This window comes from Stegodyphus dumicola, chromosome 1 (assembly GCF_044657685.1).
Source record: "Stegodyphus dumicola isolate Sdum_Otavi_A_Nest chromosome 1, ASM4465768v1".
In the NCBI taxonomy this organism is placed as follows: Eukaryota; Metazoa; Arthropoda; class Arachnida; order Araneae; family Eresidae; genus Stegodyphus; species Stegodyphus dumicola.
In genome coordinates, this window is record NC_140768.1 from 289,769,288 (window position 1) to 289,794,098 (window position 24,811).

Below are 24,811 nucleotides of genomic sequence, written 5' to 3' on the forward strand. Positions count from 1 at the left end.
ACACAAATTTTCCTTCCTGCGAGGATAACTAACTGGAACCATCGATAACAATACACTAGATAAGATGGCATGCCTTGAAATTTATACGTTCTTAAACAAACTCCCGCAAATTTATTGCCCTTCAAAGGGAAAGATTTCCGCATGTGAGTGAGAGGACTTTACTTGAACGTCTCATGTTGTCATGAGTTTGTATTTCTAAGGAAATAGAGTATTGCAAGGTCTGCTTATTGTTAAACTAAAAGTTAGGAAATCTAATTTTTCCCTTCAAATTGTGGCTCAGATTTGTAAAAAGAAGTACCGCAGCTCATCTTATTTAGGGCTCCGGTGCGCTGCGGCTAGAATTGTAGTTTATCTTAAAAACTGAGAAGTACGGGAGCCGGGCGCAATTTAAGCACTGCTAAATGGATATGTAAACATATCGTCGATTTTCGTCTGTTGAGGTTATGTTATCATATATTAAAATCTTAAAAAGCTTTACATTCGTGTGACCGCATTTTAGAGAAAGTATTATTGGCGATGCTTTTTTTTTTTTTTTTTCGTGTTATTTTTTTATTTTTGGAATTCAAATGATTTTCAGTACATTAATTGAAATTTATTCTGCATTCATTTCACATATTTTAACTGTAATTTTTATTCTTAGTTTGCACACAGTATTATTTATGAAAATTGCAATATTTTAAGAGAGTACACATTAAAGTATCCGTGTATGAAATATCAAAATAGAAGCTAATGCTATTTTTCATTCTGTTTCCAATACTATACATATTTTTTCAGGTAAACCTAATGATCCTTATCATCCAGATTACAGCTCTTCAGTTTTTAAATACGAGGTTCAGGACAGACAAACAGAAAAAGAAAAAGTTGTTTGTTTTCAAAGGTTAGCAGAATGTAATAAAATAATTACATAAAACTAAAATATCCCAATATTGAGTTCCGAAAACTAATTGTTAACTGTAAGAAAAATAAATAAACAAGTAAATAAAACTAAAATTGTTCAACTATCACTCAAAAATTAGAAAAATGACCCCAAACAACAGTACAGGTGACAAAAACCTTTAAAAATAACTTAACCTGAAATAAGTTCCGGTTGAAACATTGTTTGTTCTTGTTTACATTGAATGGATCAATCGGAAATTCTAAAGATATGCTCGTTTTAAAATTATTTTGAAATATTGCTGTTGAACTGAATTTTATGTTTTGAGTATGAAGAACATGATATTTATTATATAAAGGTAACACGCAAAAACGTTAAGAAAACGCCCTAATTTAAAATCTGAAACCTCTCAGATGTTTTGTTTCTTTATTTGTATTTGAATTTTTATTAGTATTATTATTATTGTTAAAATTCTGTTGAAATCTTGTGACTTCAGGATTCCTTTTCCTCAACTCAGCTTCATTGTAAGAAGTCGCGAAATTCTGATTTATATAAGTTGTAGATTGAATGCATCGATTTTGTTACTTGTTTTGTTCTTTATTTTGTTATATATATATAATAGCAATTAATGCTCAGTTAATTGTATTAGATATTTTACTATAAGATATGTTAAGGTGTTCTTAAGGTATAAAAGTAGGAGTTTCTGTATTGTTGTTTAACTGCTAAAGGCACAAAATCGTCTGCTCTCAATTTAAGAAATTACAATGGAACAGCATATTTTGAATACAAGGTTCGGTATTGATGAGGAGAACTTGGATGCTTTGGCTGAAGATGCAAAGGATTATGCTTTTTCGAAAGGTTTTTTTTTAAACAGATTTCTTTCTCTTATTTTTCTTTAAGAACATCCCTTTTTTTTTTTTTTTTTTTTTTTTTTTTTTGTAAGAATGGCGTTATTACACTTCTCTTCTTTCAATAAATATGATTTTATAAGTCTTCCAGCTAAGTGTGGATTTAAGTTTGATTAAAAAAGTAGCTTGCGTCGAATCATTTCTTTTTAAAGTCGGAGGTAATGTTTTTTGCATGTGTTCGTAAAGCATAGCACCTCTGATAAGATGTTTACTAAAGCGTAAATTCTCTCTCTTTTTTTTTTCTTTTTCTTACTATCGCTTTTTTTCCCCTTAAATTTGCAACCAAAAAAAAAAGTAAGGTAAAATCCTGGTATATGGTGCAGCCTTCGCGCAATTTTGAAAATTATCGCCACCACCAAAAATGATCCAAATATGTACTATATACATAGTATATACTATGTTTAACTGTATATTTTATTTGAATGACCCGTTAACTACTCATTGTATATGTCCGTTTCTACTGTTCATCATACAGTCGCCAAAAGTAGCCAAATCCCGTGTGCACCGGATACTGGGATTAAACCAAAAGTAATTTAAATTAATGAAAGAAAATATTTACGCGTGAAATATTCTTTAAATCTTACGTTTGTTTTTACTTAGAAGTAATACCACATATGTTTGTGAGTCTGACGTGAGCTTTAGCGCAGACTTAGCCTGAATCGCACCAAAATGTGGGTTAATGCACATTTTCACAAATATTTGCATCATAAAATTAAATACAGTAAATATTAGCTATAAATATCTGATGTTCGTTATTAATCTTACTTGTCATATCATGTCAGTTATTTCTGATGTGTGACCAACCATTGAAAAAACATATTGTTTGATTGACACTGTGATTCCATGTTATAAACAGTATTTTTATTTATACATTCTAAGATATTTGTATTATGTTTCTAAAAGCATTCTGGAGTATTTATATTAAATTCAAAAGTGAACTTTATCTCATTAATATGTTCTTCATAATGTTAATTTAGCAGATTCTACTAATTTTCAGAATGTGGGATACTCTTCTGTTATTGGAATTTGAGCCTTGATTTAATGCATTTTGATTGTAATGGTTTGGATTTGAATCTGATTAATAGATAGCCAGTGTAAAATTCAGCATCTACTTCAATGAGCTTCTCCTCTAAAAGAAATCAAGTATCATTAAACAATTTGAATCATACTTTAATTTATGTAATGATATCACAGAAAAATTTTGTTCGAAGCTAAAATTATGATCTTGAGTATGTAATCTAATAAATGCAGCCATACACAGATTTAATGAATCCCTCAGAATCAGTGATAGGATTTTTTAAATCAAGATTATTGATTTAACAGGCAAACAAATGTGTAAAAAATTACTAAATTATAGGTAAAAATGTATCCCTTTATATAGCCCTTGATGAATCGTTTCTTTTTTTATGCCAAGATCGGCGGCAGGAAGGCACGATTTCAAGATGACCGCTACACAATGCAAAATAAGAAGTCAGACTTGCACAAACTCAGTGTCCATAAACACATCAACCTATTTTCACGTAAAAAAAAAATCAGAGAATTGCACAAACTAGGCATTGTGCACTGCCTTAACTTTGTCCATGTACACATCGATCTGTTTTCACTTAAAAATCAGGACGCTAAAATAAAATTAAAACTATCACAATAATTAGTAGTTTTGCTAACATACCAACATTAGGGTTCCCATAAAACCTGCTGTGGGCTTCCAGATTTGGCGAACAACCAAATCTGGAACCCCATGGGAATTTTTTAAGAAAAAAATCAAGGGGTACCGTAGAATAAAGATCAGCTGAATATTTTCCTTTATTAAGTGAATAAAAGAGAAATATTATATGTGTAAAATAACAATTATGGTAAATATAATATTTGGTTGATCTTTACATTATGGTAACTTGGCGTTTTTTTGGCGAACATTTGGCGACTAACTCTCCTACAGCAACCCTCTATTTTTTTTCCCGCCGCCATTTTGTCTTCACGAAGTAAAGACATGTTTCTTTTCTTTTTATCTACTGAACACTTCTTCCAACAATCTACTAGCCGAATTACACTTATGCTAGAAATTTTATCTAACAAAACTGCTTAATCATGACAAATATTCACTGCAAAATTGGGAAAAAGTGCACAATACCATACTCCTTACGCGTTTTTCAAAATAACACATACACATAAACCATGTACACACCGACTTATTTTTACTTAAAAAAACATCCCAGAATTGCACAAAAATGGCATTGCGCACACTCTTCACTATATCCATGTACACTGCTTTTTTCTCATAGATTAGAAAAATTTCACAAAAATACATGACAATTTTCTGAATCTTTAAACCCGGTAAAAAGAACATATATGAAATTACCTGATCGTGAAAAAGTATTTACCCTTTCCAAATATGAACATTTCCACATATAAAATAAATAAAATATCCAAAAACTTTTACCTCTAAATCATCTATTACATTATACACGTCACCAACGAATTCATACCGCAACCATTACAAATACTTATTGTCAGATATTTAAATTATTTCCATGCACGTCTACTTCAACTAAAACGTATACCAAATTCCTACAAACATAAAATTCACAAAATAACTATCATTTAATTAAAATATAATTAAATTCAAAAACACTACTTAAAATATAAATGAGCACATACATTAAATTAATACATACATAAATACCCATTTCGAATTCACTTTAGTTACGGCCATGGGATCCAAAAATTCACGAACACTGTTTCACACAACACAGAATAAAGCCAAATACAAAATTTCCAGATTTTTTCCTGATTTCCCCCCTTTTTATTATTTCCACATATAAAATAAATAAAATATCCAAAAACTTTTACCTCTAAATCATCTATTACATTATACACGTCACCAACGAATTCATACCGCAACCATTACAAATACTTATTGTCAGATATTTAAATTATTTCCATGCACGTCTACTTCAACTAAAACGTGTACCAAATTCCTACAAACATAAAATTCACAAAATAACTATCATTTAATTAAAATATAATTAAATTCAAAAACACTACTTAAAATATAAATGAGCACATACATTAAATTAATACATACATAAATACCCATTTCGAATTCACTTTAGTTACGGCCATGGGATCCAAAAATTCACGAACACTGTTTCACACAACACAGAATAAAGCCAAATACAAAATTTCCAGATTTTTTCCCGATTTCCCCCCTTTTCCGATTAAAGAACCGTAATTTGTCCATTAATATCACATGACATATCCCATGATCTCTCATTTCCCTCACACAAAATAATGCGTAATCGGAACTGAGTACTGCTCACATTATTACCAAAGTGCCAGATAGTAACCTTTATCGCCTCCAAAATATCGCCAAACTACCAGTTACCATATTGTAAAGATCAACCTAATATTTATGTATAACAATTAAGTTAATTTCTCTGAATAAATTACATTAACTCCATTTAGATCAAAATATTCGTGATGTGGTAAATTATAGTTGTATTCATATGTAAAGTTAATAATTTAGCTATAAATGTAAAAGTGATTTAAAATATAGAAAACAGTAGTTACTAAATTCCTTATTATGTGTTTTCAGTTATGCTATTTGGCTTTCAGGATGCATCTGTAGGAAATGTCAGCTAATTTGGAAAAATGCTCTATATAAGTACTTATGTGTTATCCCAACCAACTTAATAGAAGGTATCAAATTCTGGTAACCATGTGCATAACAATGCATTAGGTAACCATATTCATTGTAAGTTGCACCACAAAAATTCACTGAATTCAGCATTCTATGCAATTAAAATTCTTGCGCTTAATTATGAATATTCAGTTCATGTTTCTATGCCATTAGTATTTCTATGTATATGTGCAATCAATTTTTCTACAACATTAATATTGCTTATTTTAATACAATGCAATCAGTGCTGCTACAGTATCATTAAGGCTAAGTCTTTTTCATTACATATATATATATATATATATATATATATATATATATATATATATATATATATATATTATAGTGGTATGATGTATTTTCCTGATAAGTGCAAATATGGGCTTATCCCCATCCAATGGAGTATAGATTTTATGTTGGAAATGTAATACTAATAAGTATACTTAGTATGTAGAAATTCCAAAGTAGAAATAAATCTGAAGGCAATCAAGTTTTCGTTTATGACAGTTATATTCCCCCCTTCCCAAAGAGACTGCGAATGATAAAATTATTTATGGAGCAAAACGATTATCTGCAAGAGAGATGCTCTGATGAAGTGGACATCAGAATGTACATCATGTGAGACTTATTTTTAAAGTTGATAAAAGTATGTTTATAGATATGAAACTTACACATTAAATGTGTGAAATATATATGATGTTACATAAAATAAAAAAAAATTTTTAAAAAAAAAGTTATTGCACGCTGTTATCTCAGATCCTGGCAGAATTCAGTTTACAAATGTCAAGCTGTGAACAAAAAGACATTCAAATCTGTATTGGAAATGATAGTCACTAGATTACTATTTATACTGTAAAGCATAATTTTCAAAAGGCAACTATTTAGTGCAATAAATAGCTAAGAATTTAAATTATTTACAAAAGAAATCTGACATTAAAGACTCATTTTGGTACTTTTCCGTTTCGCCGGTACAAATCTCGCAGCATACAGTATGCACATAAAAAACTTTAGTTCTAAGAATTTTTTATTTTGAACATATTAATATGATTTACAATTTTATAAAAAGCCAATAAATAAAGACACTAAATTTGAAAAGGATATTTATTTAAGAATTCACTATGCTTTCATAGTTCAACATCTTGATTCGCCGGTTCGTATCAAGTGATCTCAGCTCACATAAACTACGCTACAAAAATATAATTCTCTCCGTAATTATCTACATTAATTTCAAGTGATATCTTAATTTGGAATACAAGTTTAAATGCAAGAATTATTTCAATTCATACGAATAGCTTACTCAGAAATTAAAACCTCAGTGCTTTACTTTGGTAGTGTATTCTCATTAGAATTGATAAATTAAACCCTTAATTTTGCCTTTCCTATATTTTCGCCTTCGGGTGAGCAGTGTGATTGCATTCTAATTGATTTAATTACTGCAAATGGTCTTAGGGTATAAGATTTAACTATCTTTTGTAAAAATTCTATGTAATTGTATGCCAGTATTGAAATGGCTGTGACTTGTTTTGAAAATGAAGCGCAAAAGGTTACCAGCGAAGATATTTCGTTTGGCAATAGTTGTACCATTATTGGTGACTTGCACTGGCAAAATAGAAAAGTACCCTCATTTTTATTTCAGAAATTTCACCCACAATTATTTTTTAGAAAATGTTAAATACAATACAAAATCTTTAATTCGGACTCGTCGGGACTTCGGCAATTCCGGATTAGGGTTTTTCCAGATTATAGATCATCAATTTAAATCTAGTAAGATGTCATGCAGAAATTATAATATAATTCTGATAGTTGCTCTTAATTGTAGTAATAAATATTTTTCATTTGTTATGTTCTTATTGTAACTGCATTTTTTAATTTATTTTCAAAATTTTCCCCTCTAAATTTTCATACAATAAAATTAGTAAAAAGAATGGGGAATGTGCAAATAAATATAGTAATATATTTTAATTTTAATTTATTTTTGTTTATTTATTTTTGGTATAGATGGTAGTAGATATTTAGAATTTCTACACAAGGATCATAATCAAAATGTTTTTGTTAAATAAGGAATTCTTAGCTTACAACCATCCATAATAGAATCATCATTGTAAGTTAGAGCAGTTGTTTAGTTTTGGTGATCTTGTACAGCATAGTAAGAATATACTAGCTAAGTTCCTTATGTTTTAATAGTTTGTTTTTAAGTACATGATATTCTTTTGTTTTAGGTATTGCTATGAGAGCATCTGATTTACCATTGGATGCTAGGGTACCACTTTCTTTTTGTATTGTTCCATCACCATTCCCTGCAAAATTTTTCCAATTTGTATATGACTTGCAACCTTATATTAATTTAATTCTCCATCAACTCTCTTATTCTAAAGAAATTCTCAAAAAATGTTTGTCTAGGTAAATTTGTTTAATTTATAGTTTTAATTTTTTTAAACTTAATTTTTTTTTTTTTTTTTTTTTTTTTTTTTTTTTTTTTGTATACCTGAATATTTCTTCTGCATGAAATTTTTAGCATCATAATTTATTTAAGTACGATTGAAATTAATTGCAAATTTTTTTAGTACAATTGAAGTGGATGAGTTTACTCGAAATATTTTCAAGATCTATGAAGAATGTGATCAAGAAATTTCAGAACAGGTAACTATGATTTAGGTTAAAATAATATACCAAAAATTATTATTGGAGAACTCAAACAACAAGAATTAATGTAATATTTGTAAATTTTGTAGGATTGGTTTTAATGGACCATCAAAACTAGTTCTGCAAAATTTACACATATTGCACTGATTCTTGTTGTTTGACTTCTCCAATAATATAATTCTAATTTGGAATTTTGCTTTTAAGCAAATTAAGTATTAATTTATGGATTAATTATTTTATTTCTCAGTTGTTAATTTGTAATTAATTATTTGTTTTATAGCTTCAAAATAAGATATTTTGGGTACTTTTCTGTTTCGCCGGCGCAAATCTCGCCGAGCAGACATTGTTGGCAACAGTATATACACATAAAAAATGTTAACAAATGTTAGTTCTAAGGATTTTTTATTTTGAAAGCATAAACATTTTAATATGGTTTAAAATTTTGTAAAAAGCCAAAAAATAAAGGCAATAAATCTGTAAACAGACATTAATTTAAGAATTTACTATGCTTTCATGGTTCAACATCCTGATTCACCAGTTCATATCACATGACCCCAGGTGATCTCATCTCACGTAAACTACGCTACAAAAAACTTATTCTCTTGGTAATTATCTATATTAATTTCAAGTTAAATCCTAATTTGGAATACAAGTTTAAATGCAAGAATTATTTCAATTTGTATGACTAGCTTACTCAGAAATTATGTAAAACCGCATTGATTTACTTTACTAGTGCATTCTCATTAGAATTGATGAATTTAACCCTTGATTTTGCCTTTTCTATATTTTCACCTTCGGGTGAGCGGTGTGATTGCATCCTAATTGACTTAATTACCGCGAATGGTCTTAGGGTATAAAATTTAACTATCTTGTAAAAAATTCTATGCAGTTGTATGCCGGTATTAAAAGAAACAATCAATTTGATAAGAAATGGCTGCGACGTGTTTTGAAAATGAAGCATTAAAGGTTACTAGCGAAGATATTCCGTTTGGCATAAGTTGTATCATTATTGGCGACTTTATCATTTGCAACAGCAAAACGGAAAAGTACCATATTTTGAAAGACTTCAAAATTTAATTTTAGCTACTTTTGAATGTTATATTTTGAAATATAAAATTCTTTTATATATATTTTTAAGATTTAAAAGTCATGTTTTACATCAGTTAAAAGGAAAAGAATGAAAGAGATTTAAAGAAAATAAAATTTAATTAAGAATCTAATAACATGTAAATAATATGCATTGCATAATAACTGCCAAAAATACCAACTGCAACTTTGATTATTGTGAGTGTTTAACAACTCTAGAAGTTATTCGAGATTCTTCAATGAAGATGAAATTTTTATTTTTCCTCTTCTTGTTCATTTTAAGAAGTTAAAGGAGAGTGTAGAGGGCTTCTTTTCTTATTTCAGTATAAACTTCTTCCCCAGACTAATATCCACATGCAGACAATAGAAATATTTGGAATTGCATCGCTTAATTGTACTTTTCTCATTCCTGTGCCTATAACAAGACCCAGCTAATCGCAGTAGCTCTTTGTGCTTGACTTTCATTAAATACATTATTTTCCTATTTTGATCAAATTCTAGATTTTCTCTCGACTACTAAATTAAAATACAATACTTTCAGTAGATCTAAATCTACCTTAATACATTGTATTAATACTTCCTAGCCACTCATATTTATACTACAAATAGTTAGTTACAGTTAGTATTCAAATACACAGTTAGTATTCAAATATACCACTTAATATCAATTTATGCAGTAAGATATAATGCATTGGCAGTATGGGTAAGAGATTTAACTTCTTATTCAAATATTACTGACATTCAATACAATTCATTGTTAATATGAAATATCATTCAAATAATTCTCAGAGAATTGCTTTCTCTTCACGCTTAAGTACAGATTTTTCCCTGCCTTATTAAATTGATATATTTCACTCAATTCTGCTGTCTTTACATGCGTACATTATAATTACTAAACTGTTACTCATTAATCAACAATCAACTTCTAACACAGATAATTACTGAGCAAATTTTACAGTTTGATTCATATGCAGTTTCAACCCCAATTTTAAACTCAGTTTGTTTAAAGAATTTTACTTTTCTTTCCCTTAATTAAGCCTCAAGATTATTAAGATTAATAAGAGATACTCAAATAAGCCAGCTTCTTCTGTAACATAGACACCACACTTCACTTCAGGGACCTTCATCATCACTGCATCAGACAATTAAGTGCATAATTCATTTGATAATGATATGGTGATCCTTTTGGTCTTGGCATACCTTCAATGCTGAATTCCTTCTTTTGTGGTTACTCTCAGCAGTGAACTTTTAGCTGCTGTCTCGAAGCACTAGTATTGTCATCAACTAAAGTGTTTTCATCAAGTGGCTGTGTCGAAGTGCTGACACTGTTATGTTTAAAAATCTTTATACAGTCTACAAGTGGCTAGCGAGATCCCTAATCCCTTATATAAATCTTTCATATCACAGACTTTCACAAAATTCAGTACTGCAAAGTTAGAGGCATAAAAAACCTTTCCTTCTAGACTTAAATACAAATAAAAATCTATTTACAAATCAAATCTTAAAAAAAATTATTATCACACTTTCCTTTCACGCGGCTTCCAGTAACTTGTTTCCATGAGGCAAACAGTTTTCTCCCAAAGAGAATAACCTTGTTTGGTGCATGTGCCACTTTTTATGCTTGCAGAACAATATGGAGCATATACACGCATCTGGATCTGTGTATCCATGGAGAATGGGTGCATCGAACATGTGATATTACACTAGATGCATTGATTCATCTCTGTGTTTTCATGGCTTAGAAGGAACATTCCTGAAATATCTGTTACCTGGTGTGAAAATTCGCTGTCTTATTATATCTGATGCACTTATGTAAGCATAAAGCAATAATAACAAGTTTAAATTATATAAAATACAATGTAATAATGATTTTTCTATGTCACTTAAAATACTAAAATGTTAATAATAAATTTTTCATTTGATTTTTTTAATTCATTAAGGAAAAGCGTGCAAGTGCTAAAATATGTGACACTCTTTTTAGTTCTTAAAACATGATATTTTAAAATGGTGTTTCTCAGTGCATTTCAGAATTGAGAATTAAAAACCATAATTTAAAATTTTTTATTGCATTTCTAAACTTGGTACTCTTCCTAACTGTAAGTGCCTCACTTGCTTCACTCTAGTCCTAGCTCTATTAAGAATAGATGATAAATTAAAGAATGAATTGATGAAGAAGACACAGTGAAACCTCTCCAAGACAGTCAGTATAGTTTTAGATTATTTTGATTTTTTATAGAGATATAAATGGATAATAATATAAATATATAAATGGATATAAATATAAATGGATATTAAATAATTTTATAGAGATGTTCTTATACATCGCATCTCTAAGGTCACTTTCAGAAGTGGTAACCAGTAGAAGATTTGTGTATTAGAATTCTGTAAGTTTTTCATCATTAAAACAAAAATTAATAGAAAATTAATTTAGTAATCTTTATGAATGATGTATGTGATAAATTATGTTGGTAGTTGAATTATATCCAAAGTAATAAAAAGGCCCATTGTGTGTAGGAAGAAATATAACAGTATCCAGATTTCTTTTTTAAAGTCAACCTATTAGTTTCTTAGTCAAACTGTTAGGTTAACTTATAGCTGATGTATCATGTCGTTCTTTTTCTGCAAGACTGGAAATTTATGTTATTTTTTTTTTTTTGTCTGTTTCTTCCTTATTAAAGCTACCAGTATAATTGCTTTGTCAAAATTTGGTAACATTTAGAATTACAAGGTAACCAACAAAGTTATTGCCGTTTTAGACAGTCAGAAAGAAAAAGTCGTAAAACAAATAATAATCACTGCTAATCCTCAAAGTAATCACCATCAGCATCCAGTGCCTTTTGCCAACAAGTGGCTAGCTATGAGATGCCAACGTGGTAAAATTCAGAAGTCTTGGACAGAAAGAAGTCTGTGAGGGCCTGTTCGAGGTCTGACCGGTTGTTGAAGGATTTACCACAAAGATTGTTGTCCAGGGAATGGAGAAGGTAGTAGTCTTTTGGCACAAGGTCTGGGGAGTATGGTGGATTTGGTAGCGTCTCCCAGCCTAGTCGCTGGATGGTGACCCTGGCCTCCCGAGCTACATGCGGCCTCACATTGTCATGAAGGAGGAGTGCACCTTTACAATTGACCAGTTCTGGCTCTTTATGCATTGGTGCCTGATGCATGTGTTCCAACTGCTGCGAGTACAGGCTTGCCGGGATGGTTTGGCCCTCTGGCAAGAGCTCATAATGCACTATTTGGTAACTAGTCCACCAGATACAGAGCGTGATCTTGCGTGGATGGAAAGAAGGTCTCGCTGGACGAGGCAACATGGAGTGGTGTCAACCAATGTCTAGAATGCCTGGTTGTGTCATACTGGTCCCACTTTTCATTGCTAGTGAGTACTTCATCAAATATGAATGCATTGTGGTGCTGAGTAAGCAATGACAAACAGGCAGTGACATGCTGTTGCTTGTTTGCATCGGACAGTGAGGGGGGTACCCACTTGCTCAGCTTGTATGCCTTTTCTGTGCGTTGCAAATGGAGGCTGATCCTTTCATCAGATACCTAGAAGTGTGCAGCAAGCTCAGCACATGTTTGGGTACTGTCAGTCTCTATGGCTGCTCTCAGGGCCTCATCATCTCCTCGTCCAGTGCTTTTAACTGACCGCTGTGTGGTGTATCACTAAGAGACATATCCACTGCCCTGAACTTCTCTAACCATTGCCTAGCAGTTCGTTTGTTAACGGCATCATCCCCAAAGGCCTGGCAAATTGGGCGACTTGATTCTTTAAAATCACAGGAAACAACTCTGAATGGAGCACCTTTGACGCGTCCATTTAGTGTTGCAAAACTTGCTAAATAGAGGTCTCTGTACTTTGCCTTTTTCTTCAGTGTAGGATTAGAATTTGAACTGTAATGAGATGTGCTTAACTTAGTTTGTAGAATGTTTGTAAGGGAGTTGCCGGCCCTAATAATTAGAGGCAAAGAAGTATAATGCTCTATTTCAGTAACTTGTAAATAAATTAGTTTTTGTTGTGTTTCAGACTGAGCCTTTTATCCCATTACAAATTTGAACCACCGAAAGAAATTAAATTGACGTTGATGATAGTTACAATTTTGGATTAGTATATTTCACATTGTGCATCGGTCGGGAAGAATTCCAGCACTATTAGACCATCATGCCTGCGAGGAAATATTCCTGTTGTTTATTACTTCTAAGTTTGTTTCTATTATATGTATCTATATAAAGTCTAATGTGCTCAATGCCAAGGCAATGTTCAGTTTCAAATTTGTGCAATTTTTTTTTAAATATGAAAACAGATCACTTTGTACATGGGGAGAATGAAGTACCATTTTTCTTGTCCAGCATATTGCTGCCACTTAAATATTTACTGGTAAAAATAATCAACATTTCAAAAAAATGTAATTTAAAATTGGTGACTAATCTTTCCATTTTGGTGACTTATCAAGGTGGTTGCATTAACAAGGAAGTACCTTTTTTCTGATACAATAAATATACAGCACTTTTGTAAAATAAATTTTTAAAATGCACAAAGGAATTTTATTTATTTATTTTTTTTTATTTTATTTTTCCTTTTACAGCAGTTGAGTTTGGGTTTAATACGTTCAGATTATATGTTGAACACTGACTCATCCCAAAAGATAACAGGCATTAAACAAGTTGAAAATAATACCATTGCATCATCCTTTGGTGGATTGGCACCAAGAATTCGAGATTTGCATGAGTAAGATAATTTAGAATTTGTAAATTCTGTATTTTCTTAAACGTATCTTATGTAAGTGTTCTTTTGTATTTTATTTGTTAAAATTTTAACACCAGAATTTCTTGTTTTTAATACAAATAGGTTTGTCTTGGAAAAACTTGGCCAGAAAAGTTTTGAACATAAAGTATGAATTTGAATCAATCATATGTTAATTTTTTTTAATTATCTGTTGAATATTTCCATAGTCAATAATGATGTAGTTAAGTGCAATATGGTTTGCTTCATATAATACCAATTAAAATTTGGCAATGAGAGTAAACTAATAATTCTTTGAATTGTTTGTAGTTAACATATGAATGATTTATGGAAAGAGCTGTAGGTGCTTGTTTTGAAAAAAGAATATTCCATACAGTAAATGTTATATCTCTTTTCACAAGGTTGAAAATTAAATGAACAAACTATGCGTTTAATTTTTAAATTGCAATTTTATACTAGTTAATTTTACAACACATGCAACTTTTAGCATTTTTAATTGTAGATAGATTTATAGCTCCTAACACAAAGTACTATTGAGATCTGTGGAGTATGTTTATAAAATATGCTTAAATTTTTGTATGGTGAATTTCCTTTGAGAAAATTAATACTTTGCGAAATTTCATTAAGGAAAAAATATCAGAAGCTAATCTTAAAACTGCACAGATTTTTGCATTGGTTTGATTTATTTGATTAGAGTAAAGCACACAAGGGTGATCTTTCTGAAGAGAGGGATGCCTTTGTGGAGGGCTTTCTAAGGGGAATTGGTTAATGTCCACGGAACGTATGGGGAAAACTATGAAAATGCCCATGCAGTCAGCCTGTTAATCTGCGTTCGAACACAGTCAAACTACTATTATTCAGCCAGTTTACCACTTGGCTGCTGGTGGGCTACAGACTTTTGGAAAACCTTGTTTTAACGATTCTCATATTTGGTTTAAGCTTTAGCAGTCAAAAATGTGTTTGGTGTTCTTTTTATGTGCCTGTTACAATATCAGATGCATCTTTTCAAAACTCGCATGAATTTTCAAATATTTCATTAATGTTGATTTTGACATTTATGTACTGCAATGATGTGATGCCATTTGTCAATGTTAGTTATAGGCATTAAACTTCTATCCAGGGTTAGCAGAAATTTTTTATCTAAAGTAGCAAGAGAAGAATTGAAAATTCACAAAAAGTAGAATGTGACTTCAGAGATCAATAGATTTTTGATGATGTCATAGCTTTGTTATGTTTAACTTAAAACTGGCTTACCAATTTTCCATTGTTTAAATCTTCAATTCTTTTAATTATCAGTTAATTTATTTATTCTTTAATTTACTCATACTTGTTGTTAGATACTTTCTTATGCTTGGATCATTACCATTGCTGCATTAATTCTTTTCAGTCCACAGTTTTTTTATTCATTGTTTCTTGCTTTACTTTAATTGCTAATGCTTTTCAATTAATATTTTATTCTGATTAATGAATTTATTTCACTTCATGAGATTCTCGTTGATAATAAAAATCTACCCTCTTTCATTGCTAAATTTTTTTGTTCTGTTATTAAGAGATATGATGTTGCTTTGATTTTTAAGTGACTTCAATTGTTTAGTTCTTAGCAATATAATGATCAGGAGAGTGAATATCAAATATATGGTAAGTGGGGCACAAACTGATATTTCACTTTGGAACTAGGGGAAAAAATTGACTTTAAAAAACAAAACTTAATGAGTAATAAAATTGCTAATATTGGTTAAGGTTCATGACTTTGTTTTACTCTTGTTTTGCAATATTTTACCTTTTATTACTATTTCTTTTATGCAGTTGGGCCCATCCATCAACAAAGCAATACAGTCTGTGGTCCATGAATTCAAATTAAATCCTCGTGTAAACAAAAGATATTCAGCTTGAGTGCAAATTTTAAAACCATTTTAGCATTAATTTTTTTTAATTATATGTATAATTTTTTATCTATTTTTACTATTTAAAGTTGCATAGGTTACTTATGCTGAAATTATAAGAATATAAAAATTATTGATGTATATACTAAATAAATAAGTAAAAGCATTTTTAGAACTATATATTGAATTTTTGTATGGAATTTCAATAAGGATAAAAGTGTAAAGAATGACTTGGAATTTTGTAGTTTAAATAAAATTGTTATTTCGATTATGAATAGACATTCATATCTTAGCTTCATTCTAGGTAGATTACATTTACCACAATTCATTTTGCTTGCATAAATTATTCATTGCTTTCATTTTGCAACTAACCAAGTAGCTTTTGGAATGAAATGTGTTATAAAACAAACACAGTGTAACTCAACCATCAGTTTTTAAACATAGAATTTTATTTATGCTTTAAAGAAGTACTGTGTTCCATTAAATCAATTTAATATGCCCTAAGTTCACATTTATATGACTTCAGTAAGCTTTAGTCTTTTTTTCCCCCCTTTTCATTCTTCCTAGCCAGTTCTCAATTATAGGTATTTTTAAAGCCAATGATTTTGGTGCTAGATTTCTTAATGTTACTCTTAATTCACAGCTTAATTTATGCAGCAGCTATATTCTGACATTAAAAAACTTTAGATCAATAAACTATTAAATAATTCATTGAATGAAACATATTTAAAATACCAACTATTAGCAATGAAAACTGCATACATATGCATTCATGGGCTGTGATCGCAGAATTGCCAATTCAAGCCTAAATAACGTATTACTTTTTATAATGTACTAATTTTAATAAAGACATTATATTCAGATTTATATTTTTATTATAGATCGAAAAATTGCTTAAGTAGCATAAAATAGCACAAGGAAATGATGGAGTAGCAGAATCATATAGACATAAATTTTAATAGTATAGGTTTGTCAAAAGTGGCCAAATATGTGAAAAATCACATGATCTGATAACCTCCATCCAGCAATGCGTGATCTGTCAAGTATTGAACTGCAAACTTCCACTTCAGTACTCCTTACCTTAGTTGGAGTATTACATTTACGTTATCAAGTATTGAGCCATGGATCATTTAGCTTGTAGGTATATATGCTACTTGGCCAGAAGCTTGCTCATAATGTAGGAGTTGTATCCATTTTATATTAGAAAACTAGATATTTTATTATTGTATCAATAAGAAATCAGTTATGGTGTCTATAGTTAAATTTCTTACAACCTTAATATCATTTTCTTTGATGTTTAAACTTTTCACAGAACAGCAGTGTGAAAGGTAACTAATTTGTACTCTGTTTCATTATTAAAATACTCAAAGATGATGAATTTCACTAACTGTGCATTCCTTTGAAAAGGTTTGCTCTTCAACCCTTAAAGGGAGGTTAATGATACCTACAAACTAATAGGTGACTGATATAGATCGCTTTCATTAACAAACCCTAGTCCTACATGTCTACACAGTGAGGAACAGAGTTCATTATTGCTGTATTCTCACTTGCCAGGGCCTTCCTGCATACATGCAAAATGAACATCAAAGAAACTGAAAAATCTTCTTCTCACCTCAGTAAGAATGCATCTATTGCGATCTTTTCAAATATTCAACAACATACCATGTTGAAGTGGGAAACAAAAAAGGGTAGAATTTTTGCAAAACCCTTAGAAATAAGCCCCATGCCATAAATTGCTAGATTTAGTAGTTATTAAAAACCTTGTTAAATTAATGTATGACGTTTTTGATATTCTTTTCCCCTTTTAGTTTTATTGAATGAATGTTTATTCTTTTATTCATTTTAAGAGAGAAACATTTAGCTTAAAAATGCATTGACTTTTAAAATAATTCCTGAAAATGTGGGGTCTTAATTCAGAATTACTTTTTGTAAAGAACTTTGCTTTCGTGAAATATAGTTTTTATTTTAATTAGCAGCAGAATACTTTGGAAGTCAGATTCAGTTCGACATATATATATGTGTGTGTAAGATTAAAATATGTAAATCAGCTTTATAATTTAATTTAATAATAGCCACTTAATTTTTCATTTTTAATCTGGGAAGTTCCTCTTTATTCTAAAAAAAATCAATAACATTTCTGCAAAGCATCATTTCTTGGTAAATCTATGTCGCATAACTGGCATATAATGCTGATGACTTAGCTAATTAGGAACTTGAACTCAAAATTTTGAGAACTGAAACTTTTCTACCTAAACCAAAACCTTCCTCTTTGATGAGCTGCCATATTGGATAAATATGCACTTTGACTCAACCTCTGTTGCTGCTTGGACGCAATTTTTCTGTGCTCTTTTCCAATTGCAATAGTATCAAAAATGTAAATGTTCTGGAAATAGGCACAATATAAGTGCCAAGTAAATTGTGGCCACAAGTGTCACTTTAAATAAAAACAGAATTTAATCCGTCCTAACTGCCAAATTTCTTATTCATTGTGGATCAGCATTTTCAGTATTTTATGCTATCAGAATTTTACCTCTTCAATATGGATGTACAATCTGTCCTGTGTATGTGATGCACAATGAGTGTTTCTACGTTTCTGGCTTCTCAATGTTCCTTCATCTGTACTTCTATAAATTTGTTTTTATTACATATATGTATATATACTATAATACATGATATGTTTTAATAGTGTAATTAATACATTTTAATTTTGATATTGATTTAATATTTTATCACTTTATATATCTATTGTATTTTTAGTTACCAATTAATGAATCTGTGTATGAATTAGCAAAAGGCATAATATCTGCTTGGGATGCTTATGAGAACCAAAAGTAAGCCATTTTATACTCTCTTATCTTCTAGTAAGTTAATGGAGATTTTTTTTTTCCCTTTAGTAGTGGTGAATAATGTTACTATGTACAATTGAAAATGCTATAAATAAATATTCTAAAATAACTTATTGCATTATTTCAGTGCCATTGTTCTTTTTGTCGTAGAAGAAACTACCTTGAACATATGTGATCAACGTGCATTAGAGTATGCTATTTTAGATTTTGAAAGTAAAATATCTGTATTGCGATGTTCATTTAAGGAACTCAGAAATACTGCTAAATTACGAGGGAAAAATTTATTGGTGTGAGTAGAATTCTTGATTTTCTTTTCCATATTTGAGTAAATTTTTTAACATTTTCAATAGTGCTTTCTCATGTTTTCTGAAATTGTTTATTAATTTTTACAAGATTATATGTAGAAATCCTCATAAAACTTTCTCAGTTAAAATTAAAGGATACTGAAATGAGTGTAATTTTATTTTTAAAAGAAATGAGCAGCTTACTTTAATGCAGGGGTTTCCATCGAAGGGGGGATTTCATACTTTCAGAGGGGAAATGCGGTCGACATTTTATTTACCTGTTGATTATTTAGTTTTAGTTTATAAAACTATTTTTATTGAGGTTTTCGTATTAATCAACATTTTCTATATCATTTCATTAATTTATAAAAGCATGTTAAAAAATAATGTAAATTTAAATAAGCATATATCTATTTTTCCGAGTTAGGAAGGAGGAGGGATGATTTTTCTTACAGTGGTGAAAGGGCTGCATAGAGCAAACAAGATTTTCTTACAGTTTAGTAAAATTATTATTCTGATCTGGCTGAAATTCTGAAAAACGGCTGAATTCTGTTGATTTGAAATCTTCAAACAAAATAGTTTTTAATATTTCCTTAACTATTGAAATGTGATTTTTACAGAATAATCTTTGAAATGTTTAAAAGAATTAAAATTTTAATAGTATTTAAAAAATTTTCATTTTCTGTAAATTTTACCTTTTTTTGTAGTTGCAGAAATTTTTTTTATTAAAATAAAAATGCTACTTATGAATTATAAGTTTTTAAAAAATGAAATTAGTTTAATGACTGCAGAATTTTTTTGTCTTAAGAATGAAAGACCCCTGTCAGGTTTCCTCAAAATACAAAGAACTTTCCTGTAAAACCAACAGCAAATTTAGATTTAGGATCGAATTTGGTACTATTCGGTTTCGAGGGCCGTAAAAAAATTGCAGCGAAAATGTACGCGCAAAAGCGCCAAATCTAGCGTATGTGCTGATTTCAGATTGCGCAAGTTTATATAGTTCTATATTTCTTAAGACGCCGTTGAAATACTAGTTTAATTTTTAAATCCTTTTTTGATACCCTGTGGATTTAACAATTTGGAAATTGCCCATGATGAAAACTCTGCAATAGAATTTTGGGTAAAGTGCAGAATCACCCGCTGCTTGACGCATTTTTAAGAATTGCACATACTCGGTATCCATGTGCACATCGTATTCTCACTTTAAAAAAAAATCCTAGAATTGCGCAAAAATGCCACTGCGTACACCGTTGACTTTATCTACGTACATATCGACCTATTTTCACTTAAAAAGTAAAAGAAAATTGACAAAAATCCAATTGTTTTTACCCTTGTAAAAAGCGGCAAACAAATAAGTAAGCGATTCTGCACTTTACCGAGAATATATTCAAAGAAAAGGCATCATTCATTACAGAAAATTACATTTGAACAACCAACGAGATGAAATTATGCTTTAGCGATAAGTCGGTAGCGAAGTAGCGATGCAGCCATCCATTCAGTTATGTTTAGCAATTTTTATATAAATTATAATAATGATCTGAAATAGTTAGTTACTCTTATGCTTCCATACAGTCATGTTTAGCCTTTTTCATATATATTATAATAATAAAAATGTATTATATGAAATTAACCTTTCATATAAATTAAAACATCAATCTTAAATAGTTATTTACTATTAAACTTCCTTTCTTGCATTAGGGTTGCCGCAATTATTTTTGGCAGCATTGGCATCAACAATAGTTTGGAGAATTTTTACGGCCCTCAAAACCGAATAGTACCTCGAATTTTGGTTATATCCTTTCTGAAGCAGTCTCTGTAAGAGAATACAACATTGCTACTATTAAAATTTAGGAAGTGTGATTTGTTATCAAATATTATAAAAAGCAACATAAACAAAACTAATTAAACAGTAACTACTGCAAATCGGCAGTTCACCTAGCGTCTGCTCAATTCAGTTTAATACCAGAGCAATTTAATGTAAACTTGTGATTATTCTTTTTTGTTATGTTTGTATTTAATGTTTTTGCAATTTTATAAGCAATTTATTTAAGATAAAGAACATACTTAAACACATCCAAAAATTCGTTTTTAACATACATTTCCTGATAGCTGCAATTTATCAGTTACTACTAATAATATGTCAAACACATTATCATGGCTAACGTGATGCCTATTCTACAATATTAGGTAATGGCTAGACATAGCTCTTTGTTTTTTGTTTAACCATTTTGTTAATCCCAATGAGTGTCTATTTTCTGGATGCAACATCTTTTTTTTTTAATTGTTGTTGAGGACAGTTTGAAAATAGTTCATATATTAAATATTTATTAATAATAAACTATCATATCGTAAAAAAGAAAATTTTCACTAGCCACATATACAAATGAAACATGAGCCATGTGCACACATACAAATTTGTGTCCATTTTTCATCCAGTTCCCCTTTTTCACCAGGCTACTCAAAATCATGTACCGAATTTTGTATAGTTTCTAAAATTCCAGTTGATGTGCTCTTATTATGTCTTTCATTTATTATTGGTCAGTCTGCAACAAAGGTTCTCAACCTTTTTTCCCCATGCACCCCTTTCACTATTGTTAGAAGATCTTTCCCGTCCTGTCTCCTTTTCAAAACTTGAAAAGTAAATACCGTCAAAAGTCGTTAATTCGGACACCCATAATCTGGACCTCAAAGCTACAAACTTTCTGCGCATGCGTCAACGCGTAAGACCTTTACGGCTGCGAATATGCGTGTGCAAAATACGTTTACGAATGCGCGTTTAATGTATAACGGACGGTATAAGCTAAGCTAAAATTATCTAATTCAGTTAATGTTGCAGATTGCGTTGTTTCTTAATCTTCGAATTGGATCTGGCTTATTATTTTTTGCAGACTGTTAGAGCAATTTTATAAAAGTAAGCTTGAACTTTCGATTGTGTCAAATAGAATTTCTGATATATATTTACTAATATATAAAGGATGTACAAAGCAAAAGTATGTTTCGAAGTCCATTAAACAAAAAGTGGAATTGCTGCAAAAAATGGATAAAGGCATATCCTTTGTTTATCTAAACTTTAACGTTTGTTTATCTAAACTTTGTTTACCTTTAACGCCGCGACGCGCAGCGAATTGGAAATTGATCTGTCAGCACTATCCTTATCTTCAGGGCAGATGTTTTTATTTTATTTGGCTGATAATTCCTTACTAAATGTAGTATTTCATCTCGATGTACTCCATCTTATGTCCGATATGATTTAAATCAAATTCCTCGTCATTATAATTCGCTTCCGATAGCGAAGAAAGTGACAGAGGTTATTGAAAATGAAAAAATTTCGATTGACAAATTAGTCGGTATTCTTGACACAGCAATTATAGGACTTGAACAGCGGAACTTTGTAACTGAACAAGAAATTATGTCTGTTTATAGAATTAAAGAGAATGTATTATCACATAAAAAACGAAACAACTTACATTGAAAGAAATGTTTAATAAAGTAAACAAATAAATATTAAGCTTTTTTTTTTTTTTTTTTTTTTTTTTTTTTTTTTTTGTAAATTTTGATACTCTTTAGATCATAATTGTTCTTTATTTCATAAATTATGGTTTCATATTTTTAATTTTATAATTTCTGCATGCCATCTTACCAGATTTAAACTGATGATTTATAATCCGGAATCACCGAAGTCCTGACGAGTCCGGATTAACGACTTTTGACTGTATATATATTTGTCTAGAATTAGATGATATTCCGATCTGTTTTATAAATAAATGACAGAAATTGTAGAAAATTTTTATAAATACCCAACATTGAATAAAAGTAGTTTTTTATGTTCATAAAGTAAAACTAAATAGACTGACAGCTTTCCTCCCTGAAACTATGAAAAAAGAAGCATTCCCACCTGGTTGAGAATCCCTGGTCTAGAATTATAATTTTAATAAACAAATTTATTGCATTTAAAATATGTTTGCTGTATGGTAAATCTTGTCATTTAATTTCATTGAATTGATTGCCTTCTAGTTTCTATAGGGGAGGAATATTAATGCAGTTTTAAACATCACTTTAAACATAAGTACTGAAAAAATACTGCAAGCAGCAAAAGTAATAGTAAATAAAAATAACATATATTCATCTTCTATTGCAACAGAAAGCCATTTCCATACATAGCAGTTCTCTAAAACTGAATTTTTAAATTGAGTTTTCCTAATTATAAGATATTTGAACAGTATGGCAATAGACTGTATTTAGATACATTCTTAATCTCTTAATAATTGATTTTTTTTTTTTTTTTTTTTTTTTTTTTTTTACTGATACCAGATTCAGAAATGCATATATATATGGATGTGTGTGTTTAGATATGTGTAAAAATGAAAAAGTAAATGTCGGAACGAAATTGAATAAAATTTTGTCCCTTCATATGAAGGTCTAAGCTTTCTTCTCCGGGTAAGTAACGGGGTAGTCAAATTGAGTAAATGTAAATTAATAAAACTTTAAAAAACGTAATCTTTAACTTAAAATTAATATGAGAAAAGGGAAACTGTTTTTTTAAAATTTACAGAACATTATACATAACAAAACAAAATAACTTTTTTTATTAATCTCCTTTGTTTAAAGCTTCAAACAGAACTTGTCAAGGGGAAAGTGTTTTGAAGCTTTAAACCAAGTGGATTAATGAGTTCCGAATACATATTTCATTCCTCTTAACCATTTGAAATTCAAAACCGCTTTTTTGTATCAAACCTTCATTTTAAAATAGCTTTCTAATAGTTCTCAAATGTTCAGATCTTTTTCCCTATATGCATTCTTACTCAAATAAGATCAAACATTATATATAAAAGCAAAATAATAGTAAAAATAAATTGTTAAAAAAAAACCTATAAAAGGCCTAAAAAAGGCGAAACAAACTAATTATATAAACTCAATTAAATCGAGAAGAAAAATTCTACAAGAATTAATGAAACAATTTTTTCCTTCAAAATTGAAAAATAAATTGTTCAGTCGGATTATATGAAGTCTAAAACAAGTGCAGCTCAATTTCTCGAAAATTAGCTTTTTTGTGAATTTTAAATTTGAGCCAAAAGTTACTCATAAAAATAAGCTGCTGGAGCAAACTGAGTTAAATTGAAAAAAAAATTTTATTAAAAATGAAAACATAGAAATTAAGAAACAAAAGACAAACATAACTTTTCAAATCTTCCATATCAGCAGAATGCTTCAAAAGCCAAAAGAATGGATGCCAATCAATAGGGCTGTAAGAATTTAAACGAACCCTGCTTAGGGGTTTATCAGAAGGGGGGGACTCGTGAAGGACGAAAAGTAAAGAACATAAAAACAATTAAACAGCCTGCGCTTTCTGGGAGTTATTTAATTGGTGAAACTGGTGACTACTATGCTTTTAAGAGAATCATCCAAGATGGCAATGTATTTCTAGTACTACCTTTTTAAAAAAAAAAAAAAAAATTGGAAGAATGTTTCAAGAAAAAGAAGCAAGGTGTTAAAAATGTTGAAAATCTTCACATAATCAAGCTATAGAAATGTCTTAAGAATCAAAATAGGTTTAGTAATAATAGGATAGCATGCCAGTAATTCCATAAATTCTAGCCGAATTCAAAAAGAAAAAGAGATATTTTTAATTACTATTCACACTAAATTACTCTTCGAGGTCATCCATAAGTTACCTTCTTTTCAAGTTTGGGTAAAATATATCGTTTCACTGTAAACAAGTAATTCGAAAGATAAAGTTAATGTTAGCTTTTTCTAAGGTGTATGAAACTGTTTTGGAATTTGATTTTCTATGAGGATTTTAATAAGGTTTATATTTCTTCTTGAAGATAATCTGTTTCATTGCAAACTTTTTTAATTCTAAGAATGTTAATAGT

At 29.9% G+C, this 24,811-nt stretch overlaps 1 protein-coding gene across 1 annotated transcript in view; it reads left to right on the plus strand.

Annotated features, from left to right (window-relative positions):
- Positions 1–1,397: 1,397 nt before the first annotated feature.
- The window catches only part of LOC118182344 (glutathione synthetase-like), a 41,740-nt gene continuing 18,326 nt past the window's right edge, over positions 1,398–24,811 (plus strand). Inside the window, exons 1-7 of the mRNA XM_035351675.2 lie at positions 1,398–1,732; positions 7,678–7,858; positions 8,023–8,098; positions 13,768–13,910; positions 14,031–14,073; positions 18,566–18,639; positions 18,782–18,943. Coding sequence (XP_035207566.1) covers positions 1,639–1,732; positions 7,678–7,858; positions 8,023–8,098; positions 13,768–13,910; positions 14,031–14,073; positions 18,566–18,639; positions 18,782–18,943 — 773 coding nt within the window. The 5' untranslated portion in view covers positions 1,398–1,638. The remainder of the gene's footprint in view (positions 1,733–7,677; positions 7,859–8,022; positions 8,099–13,767; positions 13,911–14,030; positions 14,074–18,565; positions 18,640–18,781; positions 18,944–24,811) is intronic.